The 19,683-nt window shown below is 43.0% G+C and overlaps 1 protein-coding gene across 3 annotated transcripts in view; it reads right to left on the bottom strand.

Annotated features, from left to right (window-relative positions):
- Positions 1-5,505: 5,505 nt before the first annotated feature.
- Positions 5,506-19,683, bottom strand: part of RASSF3 (Ras association domain family member 3) — a 101,934-nt gene continuing 87,756 nt past the window's right edge. For all 3 annotated transcript variants that reach the window (XM_090138344.1, XM_090138347.1, XM_031589519.2), the window contains 4 exons: positions 11,158-11,265; positions 9,841-10,108; positions 8,775-8,890; positions 5,506-8,450 (listed from right to left, as the gene is read on the bottom strand). In XM_090138344.1, the coding sequence (XP_089994470.1) occupies positions 8,301-8,450; positions 8,775-8,890; positions 9,841-10,108; positions 11,158-11,265 (642 nt within the window). In that variant the 3' untranslated portion in view covers positions 5,506-8,300. The remainder of the gene's footprint in view (positions 8,451-8,774; positions 8,891-9,840; positions 10,109-11,157; positions 11,266-19,683) is intronic.

Here is a 19,683-nt window from a genome sequence, read left to right as displayed (position 1 = left end):
TGACCCACAGCTGTGTGATTCTTGCTTGACAAGATGAATTGGCAGGGTTTAATTCAAATAGCAAAACCACAGTATTTTGTGTAAAGGGCTTTTTGTTTGTGTGGTGGTGGTGGTGTTTTTTGGCATTGTAACTACTCTGAGAACCTCTGAATGTGAACTGTTCTTGTCAGTTGCTGATTTTTTTTTTTTTCTTCTGCTTTAGAAATAGGTTCTCAGTGTTACTAGAAACTGCTATACTTCAAAATTATAGAGTCACAGAACTGTTGAGATTAGAAAAGACCTCCAAAAAAAGATCATCCAGCCATTAACCATGTCCCTCAGTGCCACATCTGCCCATTTCTTGAACACCTCCAAGGACAAGAGGTGAAACACAAGAAAAAAATGCTCAAACAATCCCATTCCCCATAGATGTGCCACGGAGCACTGTTCCTGCTGGTCTTCTTACGGGACTGAAGCCCAAGGGGCAGCCATGATGGTTTGTTTCTGTCAACTGCTGACAAAACAGCTGATATTCTATTGCTGATCTGGGGGGCAGCTTTGTATTATGCATGTGTTGTGAAGAGGTGGCCTTGTAGTTGCTGTGTGTACCATCCCCACTGTTGGCACTCAGGCATGAAGTGGCAGAGCTGAGCTGGCTGCCATGGACTTCCAAGTGGTAATGTCAGGTGCTTTCTTGTTGTTATTGCCATCCTTAATTTGTCCCAGGCTAAATTCCAAGCTCTGTGTATCTTTTTCATTTCCAGGGGAAGATGTTCAGGTTCAACTCAACATAGCACAAGCTGAACCAAAAGCTTCTGATGCATATTACTTACTTTTCTCTCTTAAATAAGATGTAAAAATAGGAAACCAGTGCCATTTCCATTGTGGTGTGAGGTCTGTTGGCTCTGGGAGTGTTCCTATGATTGATTGCTCTCCAACTCCCACAGCCTGAGCTGCAGTTGATCTTATGCTCTGTATGTGTGATCTGTGCTTTCACTCGAGCCTTGCTCACATCTAAAAATATGCACTATTATTAGGCAGCAGGCTTCAGAAGATACTCCATAGGCATTGTGCCACCTTTCTGTCCTGCTGTTAATTAAAAATATGGATTCTAACTTTGTCCAATGGGCACTTACACCAGAGCATAAAAACAGATATGAAATGTCTGGCATCTGCCTTCTCACAGCTGTGGAAGAATGTTACGAGCAGAGGAGAGATGCTTGAGGTATCAGCTGTCAGGTCTAGACATGAAGAATTGCCCAGGATTACTGGTGTACAGAAAGCACCTGTTTATCCCACCAGAGAACTTCACAGCCACTCTTCAATGCAGTAATTTTGCCTGGGGAAAAAAAAACAGGCTGAACATCACTGTCATCAACTCTACTGGCACAGCAGTGCCTCCCTGGTCACGTTGGCCCCAGCTGAAATCTCTGCTCCCATACCAGATTCTGTATTTAAAGAGGGGAATCTTAGCCTTGTACTGCTATTTTCTATCATGCTATATAGGCTATGATGCTATATTAAGGTTTATATAGCTACTGCAGGAGAGTTTTGTGCTGGATTTGTCTCGTGACTATTTGTAGTAAAGGCAAAACAGAACTACTCCAGTTACCCATAATACTGCCTCTTACTCATACTGTAAGCAGCATTTATTTACATAATTCAGGCAACATCACTGCAGACTCATTCACTTCACGTGATTGATAGAATCCTGGAACATTCCAAAATTCAGGAGAGGCCAGTGGTAGAATTAACACACTCAAGAAAAATATCACCAAACCCAATTTTTATACAGTGCCAAAAAAGAAGTTGGATTTGGAAACCATATTTGCAGGAATAGTCCTCACATATAAAAATACAGAATCAGAATAATTTGGGTTGGAAGGGGCCTTTAGATCAGGTTGAAGTTCCCATCCACTGAGCTGGGGCTTCCTAGTCATTGTTGCAGGGGGACATCCACAAATCCCAAATGCTATCACTGCACTTTGTGAAAGCTGAAAAGAAAGAAGTGTAAAAAGACAATTTGGGAAAATAATGAGAAGGAAACAGCTTTGAGAAGGAGTTTGCTAAGGCTGTCTCAATGTGAACTGCTGAGCTAGGTCCCTCTCTGCCCTATGTTGTGACAGCTGAAAACACTTCTACTTTCAACTTGCACAATGGCAAACAAGTGACGCAGAGGATGACCTCTTACCTCTGCAGGACACAATGTGATGATGTGTGTTCACCACAACCAGAGCAAGAGTTGAGTGAGCAGCAGCAACACCCCACAACACGCTTGTCTGATGACTTTTCACCCTACAGGTAGGATGCACAGTGCATGCTCAGCACAAAGCCCAAGTCCATAAGGACCAGTAATATTTAGTGCTGTGGTGTCTAACAATATTCCTGGACTCAATGCAACTGCTCAGGCTTCAGCCAAGTGAAGTGGCTCCAGCTGCCCACTAGTGTTCCCTTGAGGCAGTAGGAGTTATAATCCTTATGAGTCCTTTGAACTTGGGATGTTCTATTGTGGCTTTGTTATCTTCCCTCTGTGGCTCAGTATCTTCCCTACAAGCTGCTGTTGAGAGGCAAAGGTTGGGTGGATGAGTGGGGTGCAGTGACACACGTGACTTGTATCAGCATGCAGCAGGATGAGGTTGGTCAATTACTAAGCAACGAGTAGCCCAACTGTGACCACTTGTGGATTTTGTAATGAAAGACTGTCCTGTCACACATCAGCCACAAGCAAACTTTAGGGATGGGAAAGTCTTTTGAGGTACATGGTAAATAGAGTGTATCGGACCCATGACACGTATCTTTGAAGAACAGGAATTCATTATGCCTGGAGTTTTGGGTAACACCCACCCTATTCACTGCATGCAGACTGGCAACAGCAGAATTCAAGTGGTGGTTTGCAATGCACCCAGAGCCAGAAAAGGCAGTCAGAGAACACATCTTACAATTTTAATATACATTTTTATAAATTAATTCTACAGGAATGGTCTTAAAAGTATGGCATTAAGTGGAGTTTCCACTTATCCTGTCAAACTCAGAGTGAAAGAGTAGAAAGAGGGACTGATTAAACAACAATTCGAACCATAAAATGGCAATGCTAATTGGGGAAGAAACTTACAGAAGGCCAAGCAAACATTGAATGCGTGTCAGCTCCCACCAGTGACGTGCTAGGTAGAAGTTTGGAACAGTTCCCTGTGCTAAAACATCAGCAGGACAATTTCAGCAGCATGCCATGGCATTGAGGAGTGCAGGTGGGAATTCAACATCAGTCACTTGGAAAACACTTAAAATATATTTAACAACTATATCCCCTGCACTGGGGAATTCAGCACGCTGACACAATTGTTGGTGCAGTAAGCAGGTAAACCCACAGAAGTTGGTAACACAGACAAGTGAGACCCAAGCAAGCCAAAATCAACTACTGGAACCAATGTATTCACACAACCACCCACATCAATCTTACTTTTTGCTTAAGTGTCAGTAGGCTGTATCCAGGAATCCAGACTTGGGTGGAACAGACTAATGCTCGTGTTACAGATGGAGACACCGCCCCACACTATGATCACTGAAGAATCTATTAAGTTTGTCTTCCTATACAATTGCATGCCTGTGACAATTTCTGCCACCCCCCCAGACACTCTGTCCCTGCAGCACACAACTGAGAATAAAACAAGGGGCTGTGGGAGCACTTGTCACCATCACCTTCATCAGCACCAACCTGTTGCTCTAGGGAGCTCTGGGGCTACTGACCAGCCTCAAAGGTCTGTCAGTGGCAACAGCAGCAGGAGGGAAGGTAGCTGCTGGTGGCCAAGAAGGCCAGTGGCATTCTGGCTTGTATCAGGAATGCTGTGGTGCGCAGGAATAGGGAAGTCATCCTGCCCCTGTACTCGGCATTGGTGAGGCCTCACCTCGAGTACTGTGTTCAGTTTTGGGCACCTCAGTACAAAAAGGACCTGGAGGTACTGGAGCAGGTCCAGAGAAGGGCAACAAGGCTAGTGATGGGCTTGGAGAATCAGCCCAATGAGGAGAGGCTGAGGGAGCTGGGGTTGTTCAGTCTGGAGAAGAGGCAGCTGAGGGGAGACCTTATTACTCTCTTCCAGTACCTGAAAGGTGCTTACAGTGAGAGTGGGGTAGGTCTCTTCTCACTGGTGACAGATGAAAAGACAAGGGGAAATGACCTCAAGTTGCGCCAAGGTAAGTTTAGGTTGGACATTAGGAAACTTCTTTACAGAAAGGTTGGTTAAACACTGGAATAGGCTCCCCAGGGAGGTGGTTGAGTCACCATCCCTGGATGTGTTTAAGAGCCGTTTGGATGTGGAGATATGATTTAGCAGAGGGTTGTTAGAGTTAGGGTACTATGGTTAGGCTGTGGTTGGACTTGATGATCCTTGAGGTCCCTTCCAACCTGAGTAATTCTATGATTCTATGATTTAGCTGATGAGAGATTATAGTAGCAGGTTATTTGGAGCCAGTAGTGAGACTGGTGTGAAGGCCTGCTGCTGGACTTGTTCCTGTCATAGCCACTCCTCTCAGCATTTTGCAATTTCTGAGGAGCAAAGTTTGGCTGGAACCTGCCAGATCCAGAAGGTCTGCCATGTCAGCTCCACGTTCAGCACAGGGCAGCTGGAGCCACGTGTGAGCCATGGGAGGTCTCCCCACACTGGTGCTGGGTCAGGGCTTGCATGCTCCTGCCAAAGCACCACGGCATCACGAACAGCAGAGGGAGTCTACCGACTTCATCAGCAAATCCAGCGGCTCTTCCACGAATCTGGTACTTAAGAATGAGTGCTGGTCAGATGGTGATTTGTTTTTATTTCTTATCACCACAGCACCTCCAATAGTGCTTTAATACGTCCTGACTTTCATATCAGCCAACTTGAAGAACCAGAGCACTTCACCAGCTCTCTGTCCTTGTGAGCCTTTTCACCAGTGCAGGTGCAGCACATGCACACTTACCCTGCAACCTCCCTGCACGCACTCCTCCCACACATGAGGCCAGAGGATCTTGGGCAGGCAGGAACACAGTTGGATTTTCACCTTTTGGATTCACACCAAGGTCAAAGGAGAACAGTTATTCTTCTTGCCCCTATATAAATGCCCAGGAGGGACCAGAAGAGCATCACAGCGCATCACCACCCCACAAAGACACAGCCAGGCTTACATACTTGTGTGGCACTCCTCATTTCCACAGTGCAGGTACCATCCTGACTACTCACGGAGAAGCAAGAAGGGAGTTCCCATTTCACTCATGTTCATCCCATGATGAGGTATTTGGGAAAAAAAAAAATATTTGTTTAGTTGCGCTTGTATTATTCTTTATCAAAAACAAATTACAGCAATTTAAAGTAAAACCATGTACTTCTGTTATTCTGTACAATTGGGAATGTGCACACACAGACACTAAATTTACCTGTTGTCCCATGGAAGCTACATCTCCTAACCACGACCCAGTGCCACAGAGAAGCCTCATCCAGTATCCAACCATCACAACACAAACTCCAGATAATGGAAAAATAAAAACATACCACGTAGCAAAGTATTGCCAACTTCAACTTTAATAATGGAACCATCAATTGCCATTTCATTAACAACTTTTAGGGGAATAAAAACTTCCCTATAAAAATAAAACTAAGCTTGTCAAAATTATAAATAGTTTAATGCTTGTTTGTTTTTAAAGACATATATTTTAATGTTTCCCTGCATTCCCCTCCTCCCACCCCCCCCTTCCCCAATCATCTGATCATTCTGGTACCATCACATAAAGAAATGAAAAAACAGTTCTGCAACAAAAGCTTTGACAGTTTAATTTGATGCTAAAATTAAAAAGAGAAAAGGTGGCCAGGGATGACCATTACTTTTCTTTAAATTAAAGCTGTTGTAATTGCCAGTGTGTAAAAAATAATAATAATAATAATAATAATTAACCCCACACATGACATCTTACAATAATTAACCATGGACTAAGACAAAATTAAAATATAGTAAGCCGTTTTGGTTCTTGCCCCTTCTCCCCCAATTCAAAACTCATAGTGCATACAACACTGATTGAGGTTTTTGGCTGAAGTAAATGTAGATGTGCCCACTTAAAAGACTGATAGTTCAGTTCAAGTAAAAACAAAATTCACATATTTTTATACTCCACTTTTAGACTCAAACAGTGTTTAAATCTGAGCAACAAATGGTTCAACATTAACAGCGATTATGTAAAGACTACATCGTTACGGGCAGGCATATAAATAAGTAGATGTTAACAGAATACCCATGGACATGCTGCTGCTTCATAGAAAAAACAAACCGTAACAAAACAGAAAAGCATTCCCTGAACCATTATAAAGTGTCTCACTTGAGGATAATGTTACTAACTCACACATGCACTACAATGTTACATGTGAAATTAAGGAAAAAAAAAAAAACCAACAAGATATGCCATATAGATACTTTATAGTTAGTCCTACTTTTAATTTCTCTTAACACTTTAAAACATTATGATTGTCAAATTCTTTTTACCAAAAAACACCTGTGAAGAGTTTCAAAAAAGAAGTCTAAGGAAAGGAAACAAAGGCACAGTTACATCAAATTTTGGTGATGACCAGAAGCATAGTGGAGTTTCACAGAGTATCCATTAGATGTCGCCAAAGTTCTAACAATTCCTTGGGAATTCAAAATGAACATCCTAGGAGCAGAGGAAAAAAACCCACCCAAAGGAATCGAAACAAAACACACCACCCAACTTCTGCAGTTCCTCAGCCTGTAGCACTTCCCCCACCTCACCTCCATTATGCACAGCTCATTTCCTCTCCGGCGTGGTAATGACTGGATTATGGGTTACCTGACCTGCCTTATGCCTCTATTGCACTCCCACTTCTTTGGTTTCTTTCCAGCGTGCTTTTTAGATAAATAACTCTGAAAGAACCACAATTTTATTTACAATAAAGTAAAATGTTTTCTTGCTACATTTTTCCTACATTTAAATCAAGTAAATCAGCAGTCTACAGAATTTGGTAATCAGGTGTTCAATTAAGGAGTTAAAAAATATGAGGGAGAAAATCTTTGAATTACTAAAAGCAAGTGTTGCTAAGCTTGGTCAATATAATTTACAGTCAATATAATTTAATTTTCTGTTACGCTGGAAACATGAACAAGAAACTCTTACTTCCTTTGCCTGACTGAGCCTTTAACAGATGAGGAAGCAGATGAAGCTATTTTTGTCTTTCAGATATGACAATTCAAAATTATCCAGCCTAAAAATGGATTGCTGAGCCAGAGGAAAGATCTGACTTGCAACAAAGACCAAATGCATCTGTAGTTATAGCTTGGATCCTAAACACTCACTAGGATGGGTATTTCTCACAAAGTTTTATCTTAGATAACATCCACATTTCAGAATTCAAGTAAGCAGCCACTTGGTTAGCTTTGCTGCACTTTCCAACCCCCCATTAAACATTTATGGAACTAGTTTCTCCAACTGTGACCTCTGTACAGCTCCACTTCCATTCTTATTCAGCTTTTGCCTCTTTTTCCTTCCCAATTTTTCTATCTTTATTTCTTTTCCAGTGTGGATTTATGAAATTAAAAAGCCCTAAAACTTAGTCACAATGTTACAACATCCTAAAACTTTACTCTTGTAGAATTAGTATTTTAACTTTCCTCTGTATAAATACTATTTCTATTTAAAACCAGTCCTTCTCCATCAACTATTACACTTTTCCTGCCCTAACTCTAACCCTCTCTTCAACTTTCTCCTTACCTTCTCTGGGAAGACTAACTGAAAGCCTTCCACAAATTTCACAGAACAAAACATAAGGTCTCATACACCTTCCATCTATAACAGTTCTCTCACAAATTATACAGTAACTATTTGAAAACAGAAAGGTAGTGCAAATCAATTTCATCTCAAAGATAGTGCTCCAACTGATTATTTTCCAGATAGATTTATTCATTTTTTAAACCAATCAATTTGCACCTCCTTACTTGTAAAGCTACCATTAAAGCAAAGAAGAAAAAAAAATAATCTTATTTCATAGCATCCTAGTAAATTGATTACAGTTTCACAGCTTGCACCAAGATTACTTGGAAAACTCTCTAGGCACACAGAGGGTTGCAAACTGATGTACAAACATGCAGAATCCCTTACACTTGTGGGTGCGAGATGCTAAGTGACCTGGCTTATGGACTAAGTCTATAGCAAAATTCAGGTACCCTAGCATCACAAAACAGTCTTCTGAATAAAGAAAACTACTCTTTGCTGCTCTTTTGTACTTTGGGTTTGGCATGCTATACTGACATTTGGTTGTGTGCATTTTTCCTGAGTGTGCTTTGGCCCCCTTTTAACCAGGTTTCCACACCCCACCAAGGGCTTCTTCAAGTTTGTCCCTGTAAGCTGCGTAACGCTTCTTTAGGATTTGCAGTTGCTCGTTTTCTTCTTTGTCCAGTATACGCAAGAAGTTTTGCAGTTCAGGAAGGCTGAAAGCTTCCCACTGTAAAGACAGAAGGAGAAAATGACAGATGAAATAACAGGAAATGCACAAAGCATGTATATATACAGAGCATCAGGCACCCAACTTGCAAATCTTCCCTATCTGAAAATGTTTAACTCTTTTATGCTGTTTTCTTTTCTGAAAGCCCTAAAACAGCAGGCCAGCCTAACCACAGACTAAACCCTCACAAAAAGCACAAAATAACTATCAATGAGAAGAAAAAAAGAAAGCTTCCCAAAAAAACAGACCATCCCATTAGCACAGATCAAACAGGATCGCACTCATCGATGACATTAAAGGACCAGAAAGCTGAGTGTAACATACCATGACCTCTCCAGTCTCATGCTCACGTAGAACAAAACTGAGCATTTCTGTCCTGGGGCCTGCCACCAAACGCAGGTAGAGGGGATGTTCTCTGTCAGACAGCTTGCATATATAAACTGCAGGAGAAGTGACAGAAATTAACCATCTTTAATAATGATGTTTGACATGTTTTGAATGATTAGTGCTGGCCAACATTAGAGATTTTCAGAGATCTGCACCTGTAGCCACAAATTTACACATTCTCCAAGCTCTTTTTGAACAAAAGAGCTCTAGGGATGGCAGCAGTACAAGGCTAAACTCAAACATGAATGAAGCGGCTTCTAGTCAACACAGGATCTGAATATATGTGGGGGTGGGAGGAGGAAATACAACACAGCCCTGGAGCTATAAATAAGTATTTAAAACATCACAGCTGTAGTATCATCACTCTGAAACTCCTTTTTTCCAGACAGCCAGAAACATCTAAGCTCCTGAAACCACTGTCAATATCTGCCTACAGAAGGCAGATTCTTAAATGCACTAACACAATGCTGGCAAAAAGTGTTTTTCACTGAAGATACCTTCTGCATCTTCTGGCATTTCCAAACATGATATACACCTAACTTTTTCATCAGATGGTTCAGAGAGCATCGCGTGCTCCAAATACCACATGCAAATAGAATGTGCATGCCCACAATGCTCATCACCTCAACAGCTGTCTGTCGGAGCAGGGACTGCAGGTATTGCTGACATGGTGGTTTCTCTTTAAAACACCGTCCTGTAATTCAATCTCACAGATCTGTAGTGTTGAAATTTAGAGCCTGATAAAGGGGCACTTTAAATGACCAGATTACACAGCAGGGGAGATCCATGCAGATGCTTTAGTGGGTTCTCCTGACTTTTGTGAAATATTCCCATTGCACTTACTCTCTTACTGCATATGCTGCTTTTCCAAAGAAAAAAAGATAAGAGTGACTAAGACTGCCATCTCCCTCTGTCTTTCTTTCTCCCACCCTGTTTATTTCAAGGGCTCCTACAGCACAGATCCCCACAGATCACTTTGTCACCCAAATATCCTTAGTCTAACCTTGGTCTTCCTTGTGACAGCGTTTGTAAAGTGCAAACTTTGCAGGGTTGTCAGCAACAAAAAACTTTTTGAGCAAGGCCTCAATAACTTCACGGACAGTATTGGTGCTGCTGATGTGAAGTGTATTCACACAGTCGTTGGGCAGGTAAAAAGCAGTTTCGTTATTGCTGTGAGCACACGTTCCCTGGCCGGGAGAAGACTGCACAGTGATCGGTCTGCATAGTTCCATCTGAACTTTGATGAAGCCAGTGTAAATCCCATTTGAGTTCTGCAACAGGAAGAGAAACAGCAAACACTTAAAATGAGCGGTGAACAGTTGTGACATATTAGTGGAGAAGGAAGTCTGAAGAGTGAGAGATCACAATGCCATCGTAATACACATCATTTCCTAGGAAAGATTTCCTTTCAATAATTCGTATTACTCAGCAGAAATACCAGCAGGAATAAAATCAATACCTGCCTTAACAATAACAGCTAAGCTCTACATCTATTAGATCTTGACTATGAAGTGTAAAAGTCCGTTAGCATGCATTTCTAACTACATATCTGAGGAATAAATAAAGAAATTAACTCCCTACTTTTCAGCTGCACTTGTCAAATTATTTTATGGCATTTAAATGCTCAAATCTTGTTGCAATTCAAAAATAAACAGAATAAATGTTAATCTAATGAGCATTTCCAATTATTTTTTCTGATTGCTTCTGAAGAAAACCAGCAGAATTGTTCACACATTACTGAGCTAGAGAACTTGTGAATGTGAGTGTTATTATTATGGTCTGGAGAAGGTCAGACTGAGCATTAGACCTGGTACTTGAAAATTAGAAAACTATCTGCATTCAATTGTCCATATAACGCGCATGGAGAGGGCAGCAGGAAGAAGTGTCCTTGTGCTGAAAACCTCTAGGACTGCTCTGAGCATTAAGTCTCCTATAAGAAACGTTGGATGTTTTTACTTTTCTCAGTTGTTCGTGTGTCTGTTAAAGAGATGCTTGAAAAACCCAAACAGAATGAATATGTTCATGTTTACCAGCTGAAGGGTTTTCACCTGACAAACTGACATTTTGGTGTTAAAGCAGAATTTATCTTAAATTTTTTTCTTCTATAGTTTGTTTCCATTCACATAAAGAAGTGACACAAATAAAAATACTCCAAATCTAAGATTTATTTGCAGATCTAAGAAAAAGCCTTTTACAAAGTCATTAAACCAGAGATGGTCTTGCATGCAAGATGCTAAGGATAAAATGATTCATTATTCACTACGAAGTTACCATGCAATTGTTCCTATTGCAAGTTACAGAAACCCTATGCAAAACTTACCAAGGTCATCTTCAATTTATCAGTAACAGATGAGTTATAGCTTTGTATCTTCTCTTTAACTTCTTCTTTACTGAGATAAACATGAGGTTCGGTCTCCTTCTGATCATCCTTCAACAACAACAACAGAGAGTAGTTTTAGAAAACAAAATAAAGAACACTTCTCTTACAATGTGGGATCTGAGCCTTCCCAGTTTGGGTGACAATCACTCCACAGGGCTCAATGCACATTAACCATCTGAATGGCAAAAGAAAGGCTGAGCAAGTTGAGTGAGTCAGGGGGAAAACTTGAACTGAACGGAGATGGTTACACCAACACACCCAAAGACACTTGTGTCATTCTTTTGCCAATTGTTTTCACTCAAATATTTATTAGGGGTATGTAAAACAGCTTGATTTGCTCATGTCAGTGCTATGCAATACCGTTAAGAATACAGCTGGAGTTTTTGAAACATTGCTTAGGGCACAAATGGGTATTTCTAAACAAAGAACACAAATAAAAGCAGCAGTGCATGTAACAGGTAACACCAGCAGTCCCAATGTGTGCCACAAAGACAGGAGCATCCCCACATCCCAGCCTGCGTCCGCCCTGGGGCACTGACTGCTATGTGAGCCATCACGAGTCACGCCAGCTCCTTAACGTCACACCACAGCCATGGTTTTTCCACGGGGAAGGCCCTATTAGATTTTCAACTGGTGCTTTTATGATCTTGCTACGGATTTTACGCTCAGCAGTAAAACCAATCCCTGGAGTTGGATTTTATCCAAACAAACATTTGTTCCCAATCCACATCACTGCAGCGAACAGCGTTATAAATACATTCTACCACGAGCACCAACGCCATATATAGTCTGAAAGAGTTGCAGCTCTCAGCTTTAACGATGTAAGACATCGCTTAGAAAGGGAGAAGCAGAGCCCTGAAGCTTTTGGGGTCCATCTGAACACAGACACACGCGGGGCCATACAGAGGAGAGGAGCTCCCTGCACACATGCAGCCCTTGGGACATCTGTGCACACCCGGACAGCACGTTGGTTTGCCAGGATGACCGCAGCCGATGTGGAACTGAAAGCTGACATTTCCCAGAAAGAATGTGCAAAGCATTTTTCTGTCTCCTAATTTAAAACCGGCTAGTTTTAGCTCTGTGGGGCTTAGCGTTGCTTTTCCTATATAGTGTTTTACTAAATGACATGCTGGAGCTGACTTTTCTCCCATAGCTATAAAAAGAAAGGAGTGATCTGAACACACCGGGAGCCAGAAACCTTAGGCTCCCATCTGGACTCAAACGCTGCTTTCCTGCACAACATGGGGAACACACCTTTACTTCGCTGATGAGGGAACTGAGGCAAAATGAACATCGGTCGAACAACTCTCCCACCAGCTCCTTAGCACAACTCTTACTAAGTGCACAGAATGCCCTGCACAGCTGCCAAACCCCGCCTCATTATTGCAAAATACCAAATTACTGAACATCTTCAGAATCCAAGCCTGCAGTCCCGCTAGAGAAATGAATCTTTCTTACTCCTCTATTTGTCATCTTCCCCTAAACTACCATCAGAGTTACAACACAACTTCATCTGAACTACTCGCTTCATCTCCACAGAGGCTTTTACACCGGTGCAGCATTCACTTTGAGAGCAAATGAACAGATGAAAACAAAACAGTATTTTCTCTTTCTTACTTGTGCCTAAGCAGTACTTTTTTTTCTCTGAAATCAAAATAGGTTTTGCTGCTTCAGTGCTCAATATAAGCAGTAAAAGCAATGACACAGAGCAAGTCTGCAACTATGGGCATTATGAATACCATCTTCAAACCACGTGAGAACAGGCCAAGATTCCAGCCATACAAACTTGACAGCACTTGCTGCCTCTACATCTGCTTTCACAGACCCAAGGCTGAAACCAGGTTTCCATGTCTGCAGCTGCAGACAAGCCTCTCAGCACAGATCCAATCTGCTAGCACTTTTGATAGTAAATTTCTAATAGTGGACACCTCAGCCTTACTATTTGCCATTATTTCATGGACAACAAACAAAGCAGGTGCCTCTCCTCTACTTTGCTGGAGCCAACTGTTATCATTAAGTGGTGCAGCTGACACACAAGAGGGAAGGAATGCTATCCAGATGGATCTGGAAAGGCTTGAGTGGTGGGCCCATGCCAACCTCATGGAGTCCAACGAGGCCAAGTGCAAGGTCCTGCACCTGGGTTGGAGCAATCCCAAGTACAAATATAGGCTGCATGGAGAATAGCTTGAGAGTAGTCCTGAGGAGGAGTTGGGGTGTGTTAGTTGATGAAAGATTCAACGTGAGCCAGCAATGTGCTCCTACAGCCCAGAAGGCCAACTGTATCCTGGGTTGCATCAAGGGGAATTGTGACCAGTGACCCAATTGAGGGAGGTGATTCTGCCCCTCTACTCTCACTCTTGTGAGAGCCCACCTGGAGTACTGTATCAAGTTCTGGGGCCACCAACACAGAAAGGACACGGAGCTGTTAAAGTACGTCCATGGGAGGGCCACAAAGATGATCAGAGGGTTGGAGCACCTCCCCTATGAAGACAGGCTGAGAGAGCTGGTGCTCTTCAGCCTGGAGAATAGAAGGCTCTGGGGGGACCTTACAGCAGCTTTCTAGTACCTGAAGGGGCGCCTGCAGGACAAGGGGAAATGGCTTTAAACTGGAAAAGGATTGATTTAGACTAGATATTAGGAAGCAATTATTTACTGTGAGGGGGGTGAGACACCGGAACAGACTGCCCAGAGAGGCTGTGGATGCCCCCCCCTACCAGAAGCATTCCAGGCCAGGCTGGATGGGGCTGTGAGCAACCTGGTCTTGAGGGAGGTGTCCCTGCCCATAGCAGGGGGTTGGAACTAGATCTTAAAGGTCGCTTCCAACCCAAACAATTCTATGATTCTGTGTAATCACCCAAACCATCCACAACATCATTGTCAAGAGAAAACACAACTCAGCAAAGGGACCACTCCCTAGTCTTACCTATGACTACCTTGACCCTTGTTTCAATAACATCACACTGATTTCTGTGCACTTCAAGAGGTTTAATCTGGCAGAAAGGACTTTCAATAAATGGAGATAACAAAAAGAGTGTATTATAAAAGAATTAATGATACAGGGCAAATTCACATGGCTCACAGCAAGTAAACAATCTGTCTACATTATTAAGAGTTGGAAAAAAAACAAATCCAACAACAAACCCAACATGGTAAACAAGCTAGATAGCAATTTGATCAGTTTAGAATAGATGCAACCCTCTGAGAATAGCTTATTCCTGTGGGCTGTCAAGGATCCAGGCACTATGTATGAAACCTAAGCACAATGCCTAAGAAAGCCCAGTTCTGCTGGACTTGTTCTGGTGCTGCCTTGGGGTCAGCTCTGCAAACATGAAATAGGAGAACACACTGCTGGATACCAAACATTTGAGACAACCAAATGCAATTACAAGAGTAGATTTGAGCAGCTGCAGGCGGTAGCTCCAGCAGGCTGGAGGTGAGGGGTAGGGAAGAGCTCAGCCTAATGCCAGCATTCCAGGTGAGGCTCCCTGCAGAGCTGCAGGCTGCCTTGCATCACTGAAGGAATCACTGCTCCCTCACTGAGCTAGGAAGGCTTCCCTGCTTGAACACAACACTGGAACTTCTGGCTCCTCACACTGTTACCAGTGGCCAGGCAGTTTTGGTCAAGTTTAGTTCAGCATGAAGAAGGAAAGCTGTGTTTATGCGAAAGCTGAGAGAACTTCACTCTGCATATACCAGCAACAAACACGGCTTTACCTCATTTTCTGAGCAACCAAAGATTGCCTCAACTACTTTTAACAGCATAGAGATTATGAAAAAGTATGGACTGAGTATCAAGAATGATTACTGGGCTTAAAGCATTAACGAACGGACACAAATCCTTTCAAGAGAAGTGCTACACATGGCAAGCAGAAACCCTGTTTACTTCAATTACCATTTTCAGCCTAACCCTCCACCCATGACCACCAAAAGACCACAGAGAGTGAGCAATGGAGGACAGCCAACACAGATGTCATCCCAGGGGAAAACCAAGCCCAGACTTTCATGAATGAACCTAGGCATACACTTCCACTCCCAAACAAAAGCTCAAGCACTCCCACTGCACACACATCAGGGGACAGGCTCCAACCAAGCAAGCAGAAACTCTCACCTGCCAGACACCACTGCCCATGAAGAATCGCATCAGTATCATCCAGACTGAAGTGACAGTGAACCCTCCACGTCTGCCACCAGGAGAAAGTCCACAAAGGGACACCCACTGAGCCCTCTGTGAACACAAAAGCCTTGGCCCACTGGGTCAGCTGTGCTCAGTGACTAACATCAGATACCATACACAGATTTGAGGCACCTGTGTCTTTCATTTTCCCTAATTACACATAACCAACATGCAAGAATAACTCCTTGACAAGACAGTACACATTTTTCCCCAAAGCTGAATTGCTCTCAGTATGGTGCAGCACTTGGCTTTTGCCATACAGCTTTGTCTAGCCATGTCTTCAGGCAAACAAATCTTTGACCAAAGTACCTCAGCAGCTGGGGGAGGGCTTGGCAAACTATGACTTATTTCCTCCTGTATTTGTCATGTCATAACAGGACTCACCCAAGGAAAATCCCTCTGATATCTCTGCTTAGGACCAGCAGATCAAATTCCACTGTGATATCTACCATCTGAAAAAGATCTTGAGTTATCCACCAGCAGCAGAGTAACAGCAGTAACAAAGAAATCTCTACTAGGCTTTGCAAAATGTTTGTATTGTGCTGTTGAGGAAGATCCACTAAGCAGCTGAAGTCACGCATGCGTAGAGTGAGACTGCTGGGAGAGCAGTTACTCCAACCTCACCAAGGTTAAACGGAGCTACAGGGAGGGAAGGTATTCAGAGGTGAGATTTGGATGCCACAGCTCAGTATGTGTGACCTGTCCTTGTGACATTTTCACCTGTTCTAGTGAAAGGAGAAGCCCGTCTATGTCACCTGGTGGCTCACCCAGCCCAGGACAGAAGCCACTTTTCCACCTGTGGCCCTCAGAGCCCAGAGGCACACTCTGCAAGTCCAGGCACAGCTCCTCTGGGGGTGGAATGCTACAGCCCAACTACTCATCGCTGTGCCTATTTGGATGCAGCTGATTCATCTCCAGCGCCTGATGAGACACTCAGCATGCATGTCCAACACAATCTGCATGTTGGGAATTGTGAAACTGCCCCTCTTCCAAAGACAGGCCTGGTGATGAGTTTCCTAGACACAGATCCTTGCATGTGTCTCTGCAGAAGCACAGCCAGCACAGCAGTTCATGCTGTGTCTTCTGTCAGCTTAGGAGCTGCAGGGCCTAGCAAGACACTTCTGGGTTCAAAAAAAAAAAAAAAAAAAAAAGAACAATAGACTCACAGTGTGTTATTTTGGTAAAACACAAAAACCTGAGTGCTGAGTGAGGTGTGTTTCCATCACCCACCCAGATGATGATCTCAGCAGTGGCAGCCATGTCATCGCACCTTCCCCTCCCAGCCCTAGTAAGTGTGTTTTCCTCATCAGAGCCCTGTGTCTCCTTCTGTTCCCTGCTTCTCAGCCCAGCACAGATGGGAAGGATAAAAACTGATGTCAAGATAGCTGAACGGACCAGAATCTGCATGGAGGACTTCTTGGGGTCCAAAACGCTTCTTTAAGTTCAACCTGTTCACTTCCTGTGAATATCACACCGCACTTCCCAACTCTAACAGCACACACCACTGATGGCCATTCTTATTAAAACTATTCCTCAGGTCAACTAAAGCAGTTCATACTCAAATGAAATTCCTAAGGAACAGCTGCCAGTGAGAAGGAAATGAGGCAAGTTCTTTTGTTTTCCCACGGGGAATAGTTGGTCTTTCATTCAAACTCATGAGGCAATGTCTCTTCACAGTTGAGCCTCCTCTCAAAAAAAAAAAAAAAAAAGGCAGAAAATGTATTTTTTCTTTATCCCTTTCATACCCCCACTTTTATTTGCGTGGCAGATGTTCAGGGAAGAATCCCTGCCTGTCTAACATGTATACCCAGTACAAGGGCCCCCAGAGGGTAGTTCTGCGTGAATCCTCAAGGAACACAAAAAAAAATAATGCATAGATCACAATTAAAATGAACTGCAAATCAAGTTGCAATCCCAAAAAAAGAAGAATCACATCACATCTGGGACTTCCATAAAGTTCAAGTCCCACGGTTATTGCCAAAGCTTAGTCTTGCCTGCAGTAAGGAAGCACTGATCTTAACAGCTAGCAAACTGCTATGGATTTAGGCTAGGAAAAAGCCACAGCCAAAAACCTTGATGCCTTTTTCCTCAGGATCCTTGCTTTGAGATGGATGCTCAGCTTCCCCAACTTGTTTTTAATTTACAGGGGAATACAACAAGCTGCCTCTCCTCTAACTCCCCATTCTCACAAAATTTCTAGGAATTTGGCACCTTTGAGGAATGGGGAAATCAAGCTCCTTTTAAACTTCTGGCTTGATAGACAAAAGAAAATATAATGAACAAAATGTAAACCTGTCCCAGGAATATTGTAACACTGTTCTAAGAAGTCTACCCAGAAGGCCTCTGAGAGCTCAAGCCAACTTTTAAGCAATGGCAATGACTATCTCCTGCCCTCATACATCCTATTAATCCCACGCATAGAGTGAACCCTGATTCAGCCAGAAGAATGGAGATGCACTGACTTGGCTGTGAATTGTGACCAGGAGTTATTTTTGAGTTAAAGTACTGAGGCTTTGACAAATGAAAAATGCAACCTATTCTACATTAAAAAAAAATTATATATATATATACACACACACACACACACATATAAAGTCTTGTTTAGTTAAAAAAATGAAACTAATGCAACTTATTTATGTTTGCATTAAAGAAAGGATTTAACTAACAGTGGTACCACAGAACAAATAACACAAATAACCTAGTAGAGAATACAAGAGAAAACACAGAAACACAGTAAGGGACTTCTGATCTCAGTGCAGTTGTTACTTTCACAAGAAATAACTCTACATTTCCTACAACCTGCCAGAACTCCCACAGGAAAGAAAGATACTGAAACCGTGCAAACAAACATCTTGCTTTTTTCCTCATCTTAACTCTCCCAAGATCAAAGCAGCATTGTCAGCAAGAGCAACTTCTTCCGTTTGAGAGCAAGTCTGTACTCAGAAGATGTGCTCTTCTTTCCATAGAAAGCCTGAGAACCAGAGTGGAGATGCTGGTCATGTCCATACACAAATGGTAAGACACACAGCATCCAGAAAAGTACAGAGAAGACAGACAACCACCACCACCACCACCACCACCACACAAAAACCCAACCAAATCTGAAAACCCTAAAAAATAAATAAACAAAAAACAGACACAGTTCCAAGCTTGACACCTTCTCGTGTAGCTGCACCTCAAAATGCCTGTGCCCTCCTGAACAGGCACACACAGTTCCCTGGGTCGGGGAATGCCATTTTCTGATGGGATGGATGATGTGGGCAGGGTAACCTCTGTATCCTGTTCAGTGCCTCTTTCTTTCTGAGCTCAGTGTGACCCAGTTCCAGCTCCCAGGTCAGTGGCACACCAGCCAGGAAGCAATCCAAAACACTTTGTTTTTCTGAGCAGGCTTGGCTCACCCAAGTCTCAATTATCCTAATGGAGCAAGAAAGAACAACCTGCACCTGAGTAAGAACAACCTGCCTTCTGAAGGCAACAACAGCAGAAATGCCCGCCTGGGCCAGGTGTACGCAGTCCATTCAGCCTTGTATTCAGCCTGCAACAGCAGCAGAAAAGAAAGCTATTTCGAGAGAGCACGTGAGCCTTTTCTGCAGCCTCTCCACTGGCATCCACAACTGTTTCAGCAGGAATGCAGAGGGGTACCTCCCTTCTGAATGCTTTTAGTCTCCATTTATGGCCCTGCTGTTGAGGCATGCATGCAAGGCCTCTCGGAACCTGCCGATATTCCTTGTGTCTGCACCTCCTGCAAAAGCAAGTTCTGGAAATTCACAAATGCAGTGTGAAAGACTGTCATCTGCTTCCAAGTGATCTACTGTCGAGCGAGACAGAAGAAAATTCTGTTAGGCATAACGGGTGCCCCCTTAATCCTAATACTGCAAGACCTTGTGAACCTGAATTTCATGTCTCCCTCCCATCACCCTCATGATTTTTACAACATAATTGCATGCCTCCACAAAATGAGGTGCCCTGGACTCTTCAGCCTTTCCTCCTAACTCAGCTGCTCCAGCCTCTTCATTATTTTAGAGAAGAACAAGTAGCTCCAGTGTGCCCTGAGATGCGGTGAGTTGAGATGTATGCAGAATGCACAACAGGTGCACCAAAATGCAGGTGATCGTTAATAACTTCACCACTACAGACCTGTGAAAACCCGTAAGAAAGTTACAGCTTGCTTTCTCTGCCAGGGTTCTTTCATTGTCGTCAAAGCAAGCCACAGTTTATCATTTTGGCATGATTTTACAAGGTACAGACATTCCAGCCAATAGGTGCTCTTTAGTTGCAGTCTATTTTCAGTT

This window comes from Phasianus colchicus, chromosome 1 (assembly GCF_987193195.1).
Source record: "Phasianus colchicus chromosome 1, bPhaCol1.hap1.1, whole genome shotgun sequence".
NCBI lineage: Eukaryota > Metazoa > Chordata > Aves > Galliformes > Phasianidae > Phasianus > Phasianus colchicus.
The sequence above is the reverse complement of the archived record's forward strand: the minus strand, read 5'-3'. Positions and strand labels throughout refer to the sequence as shown.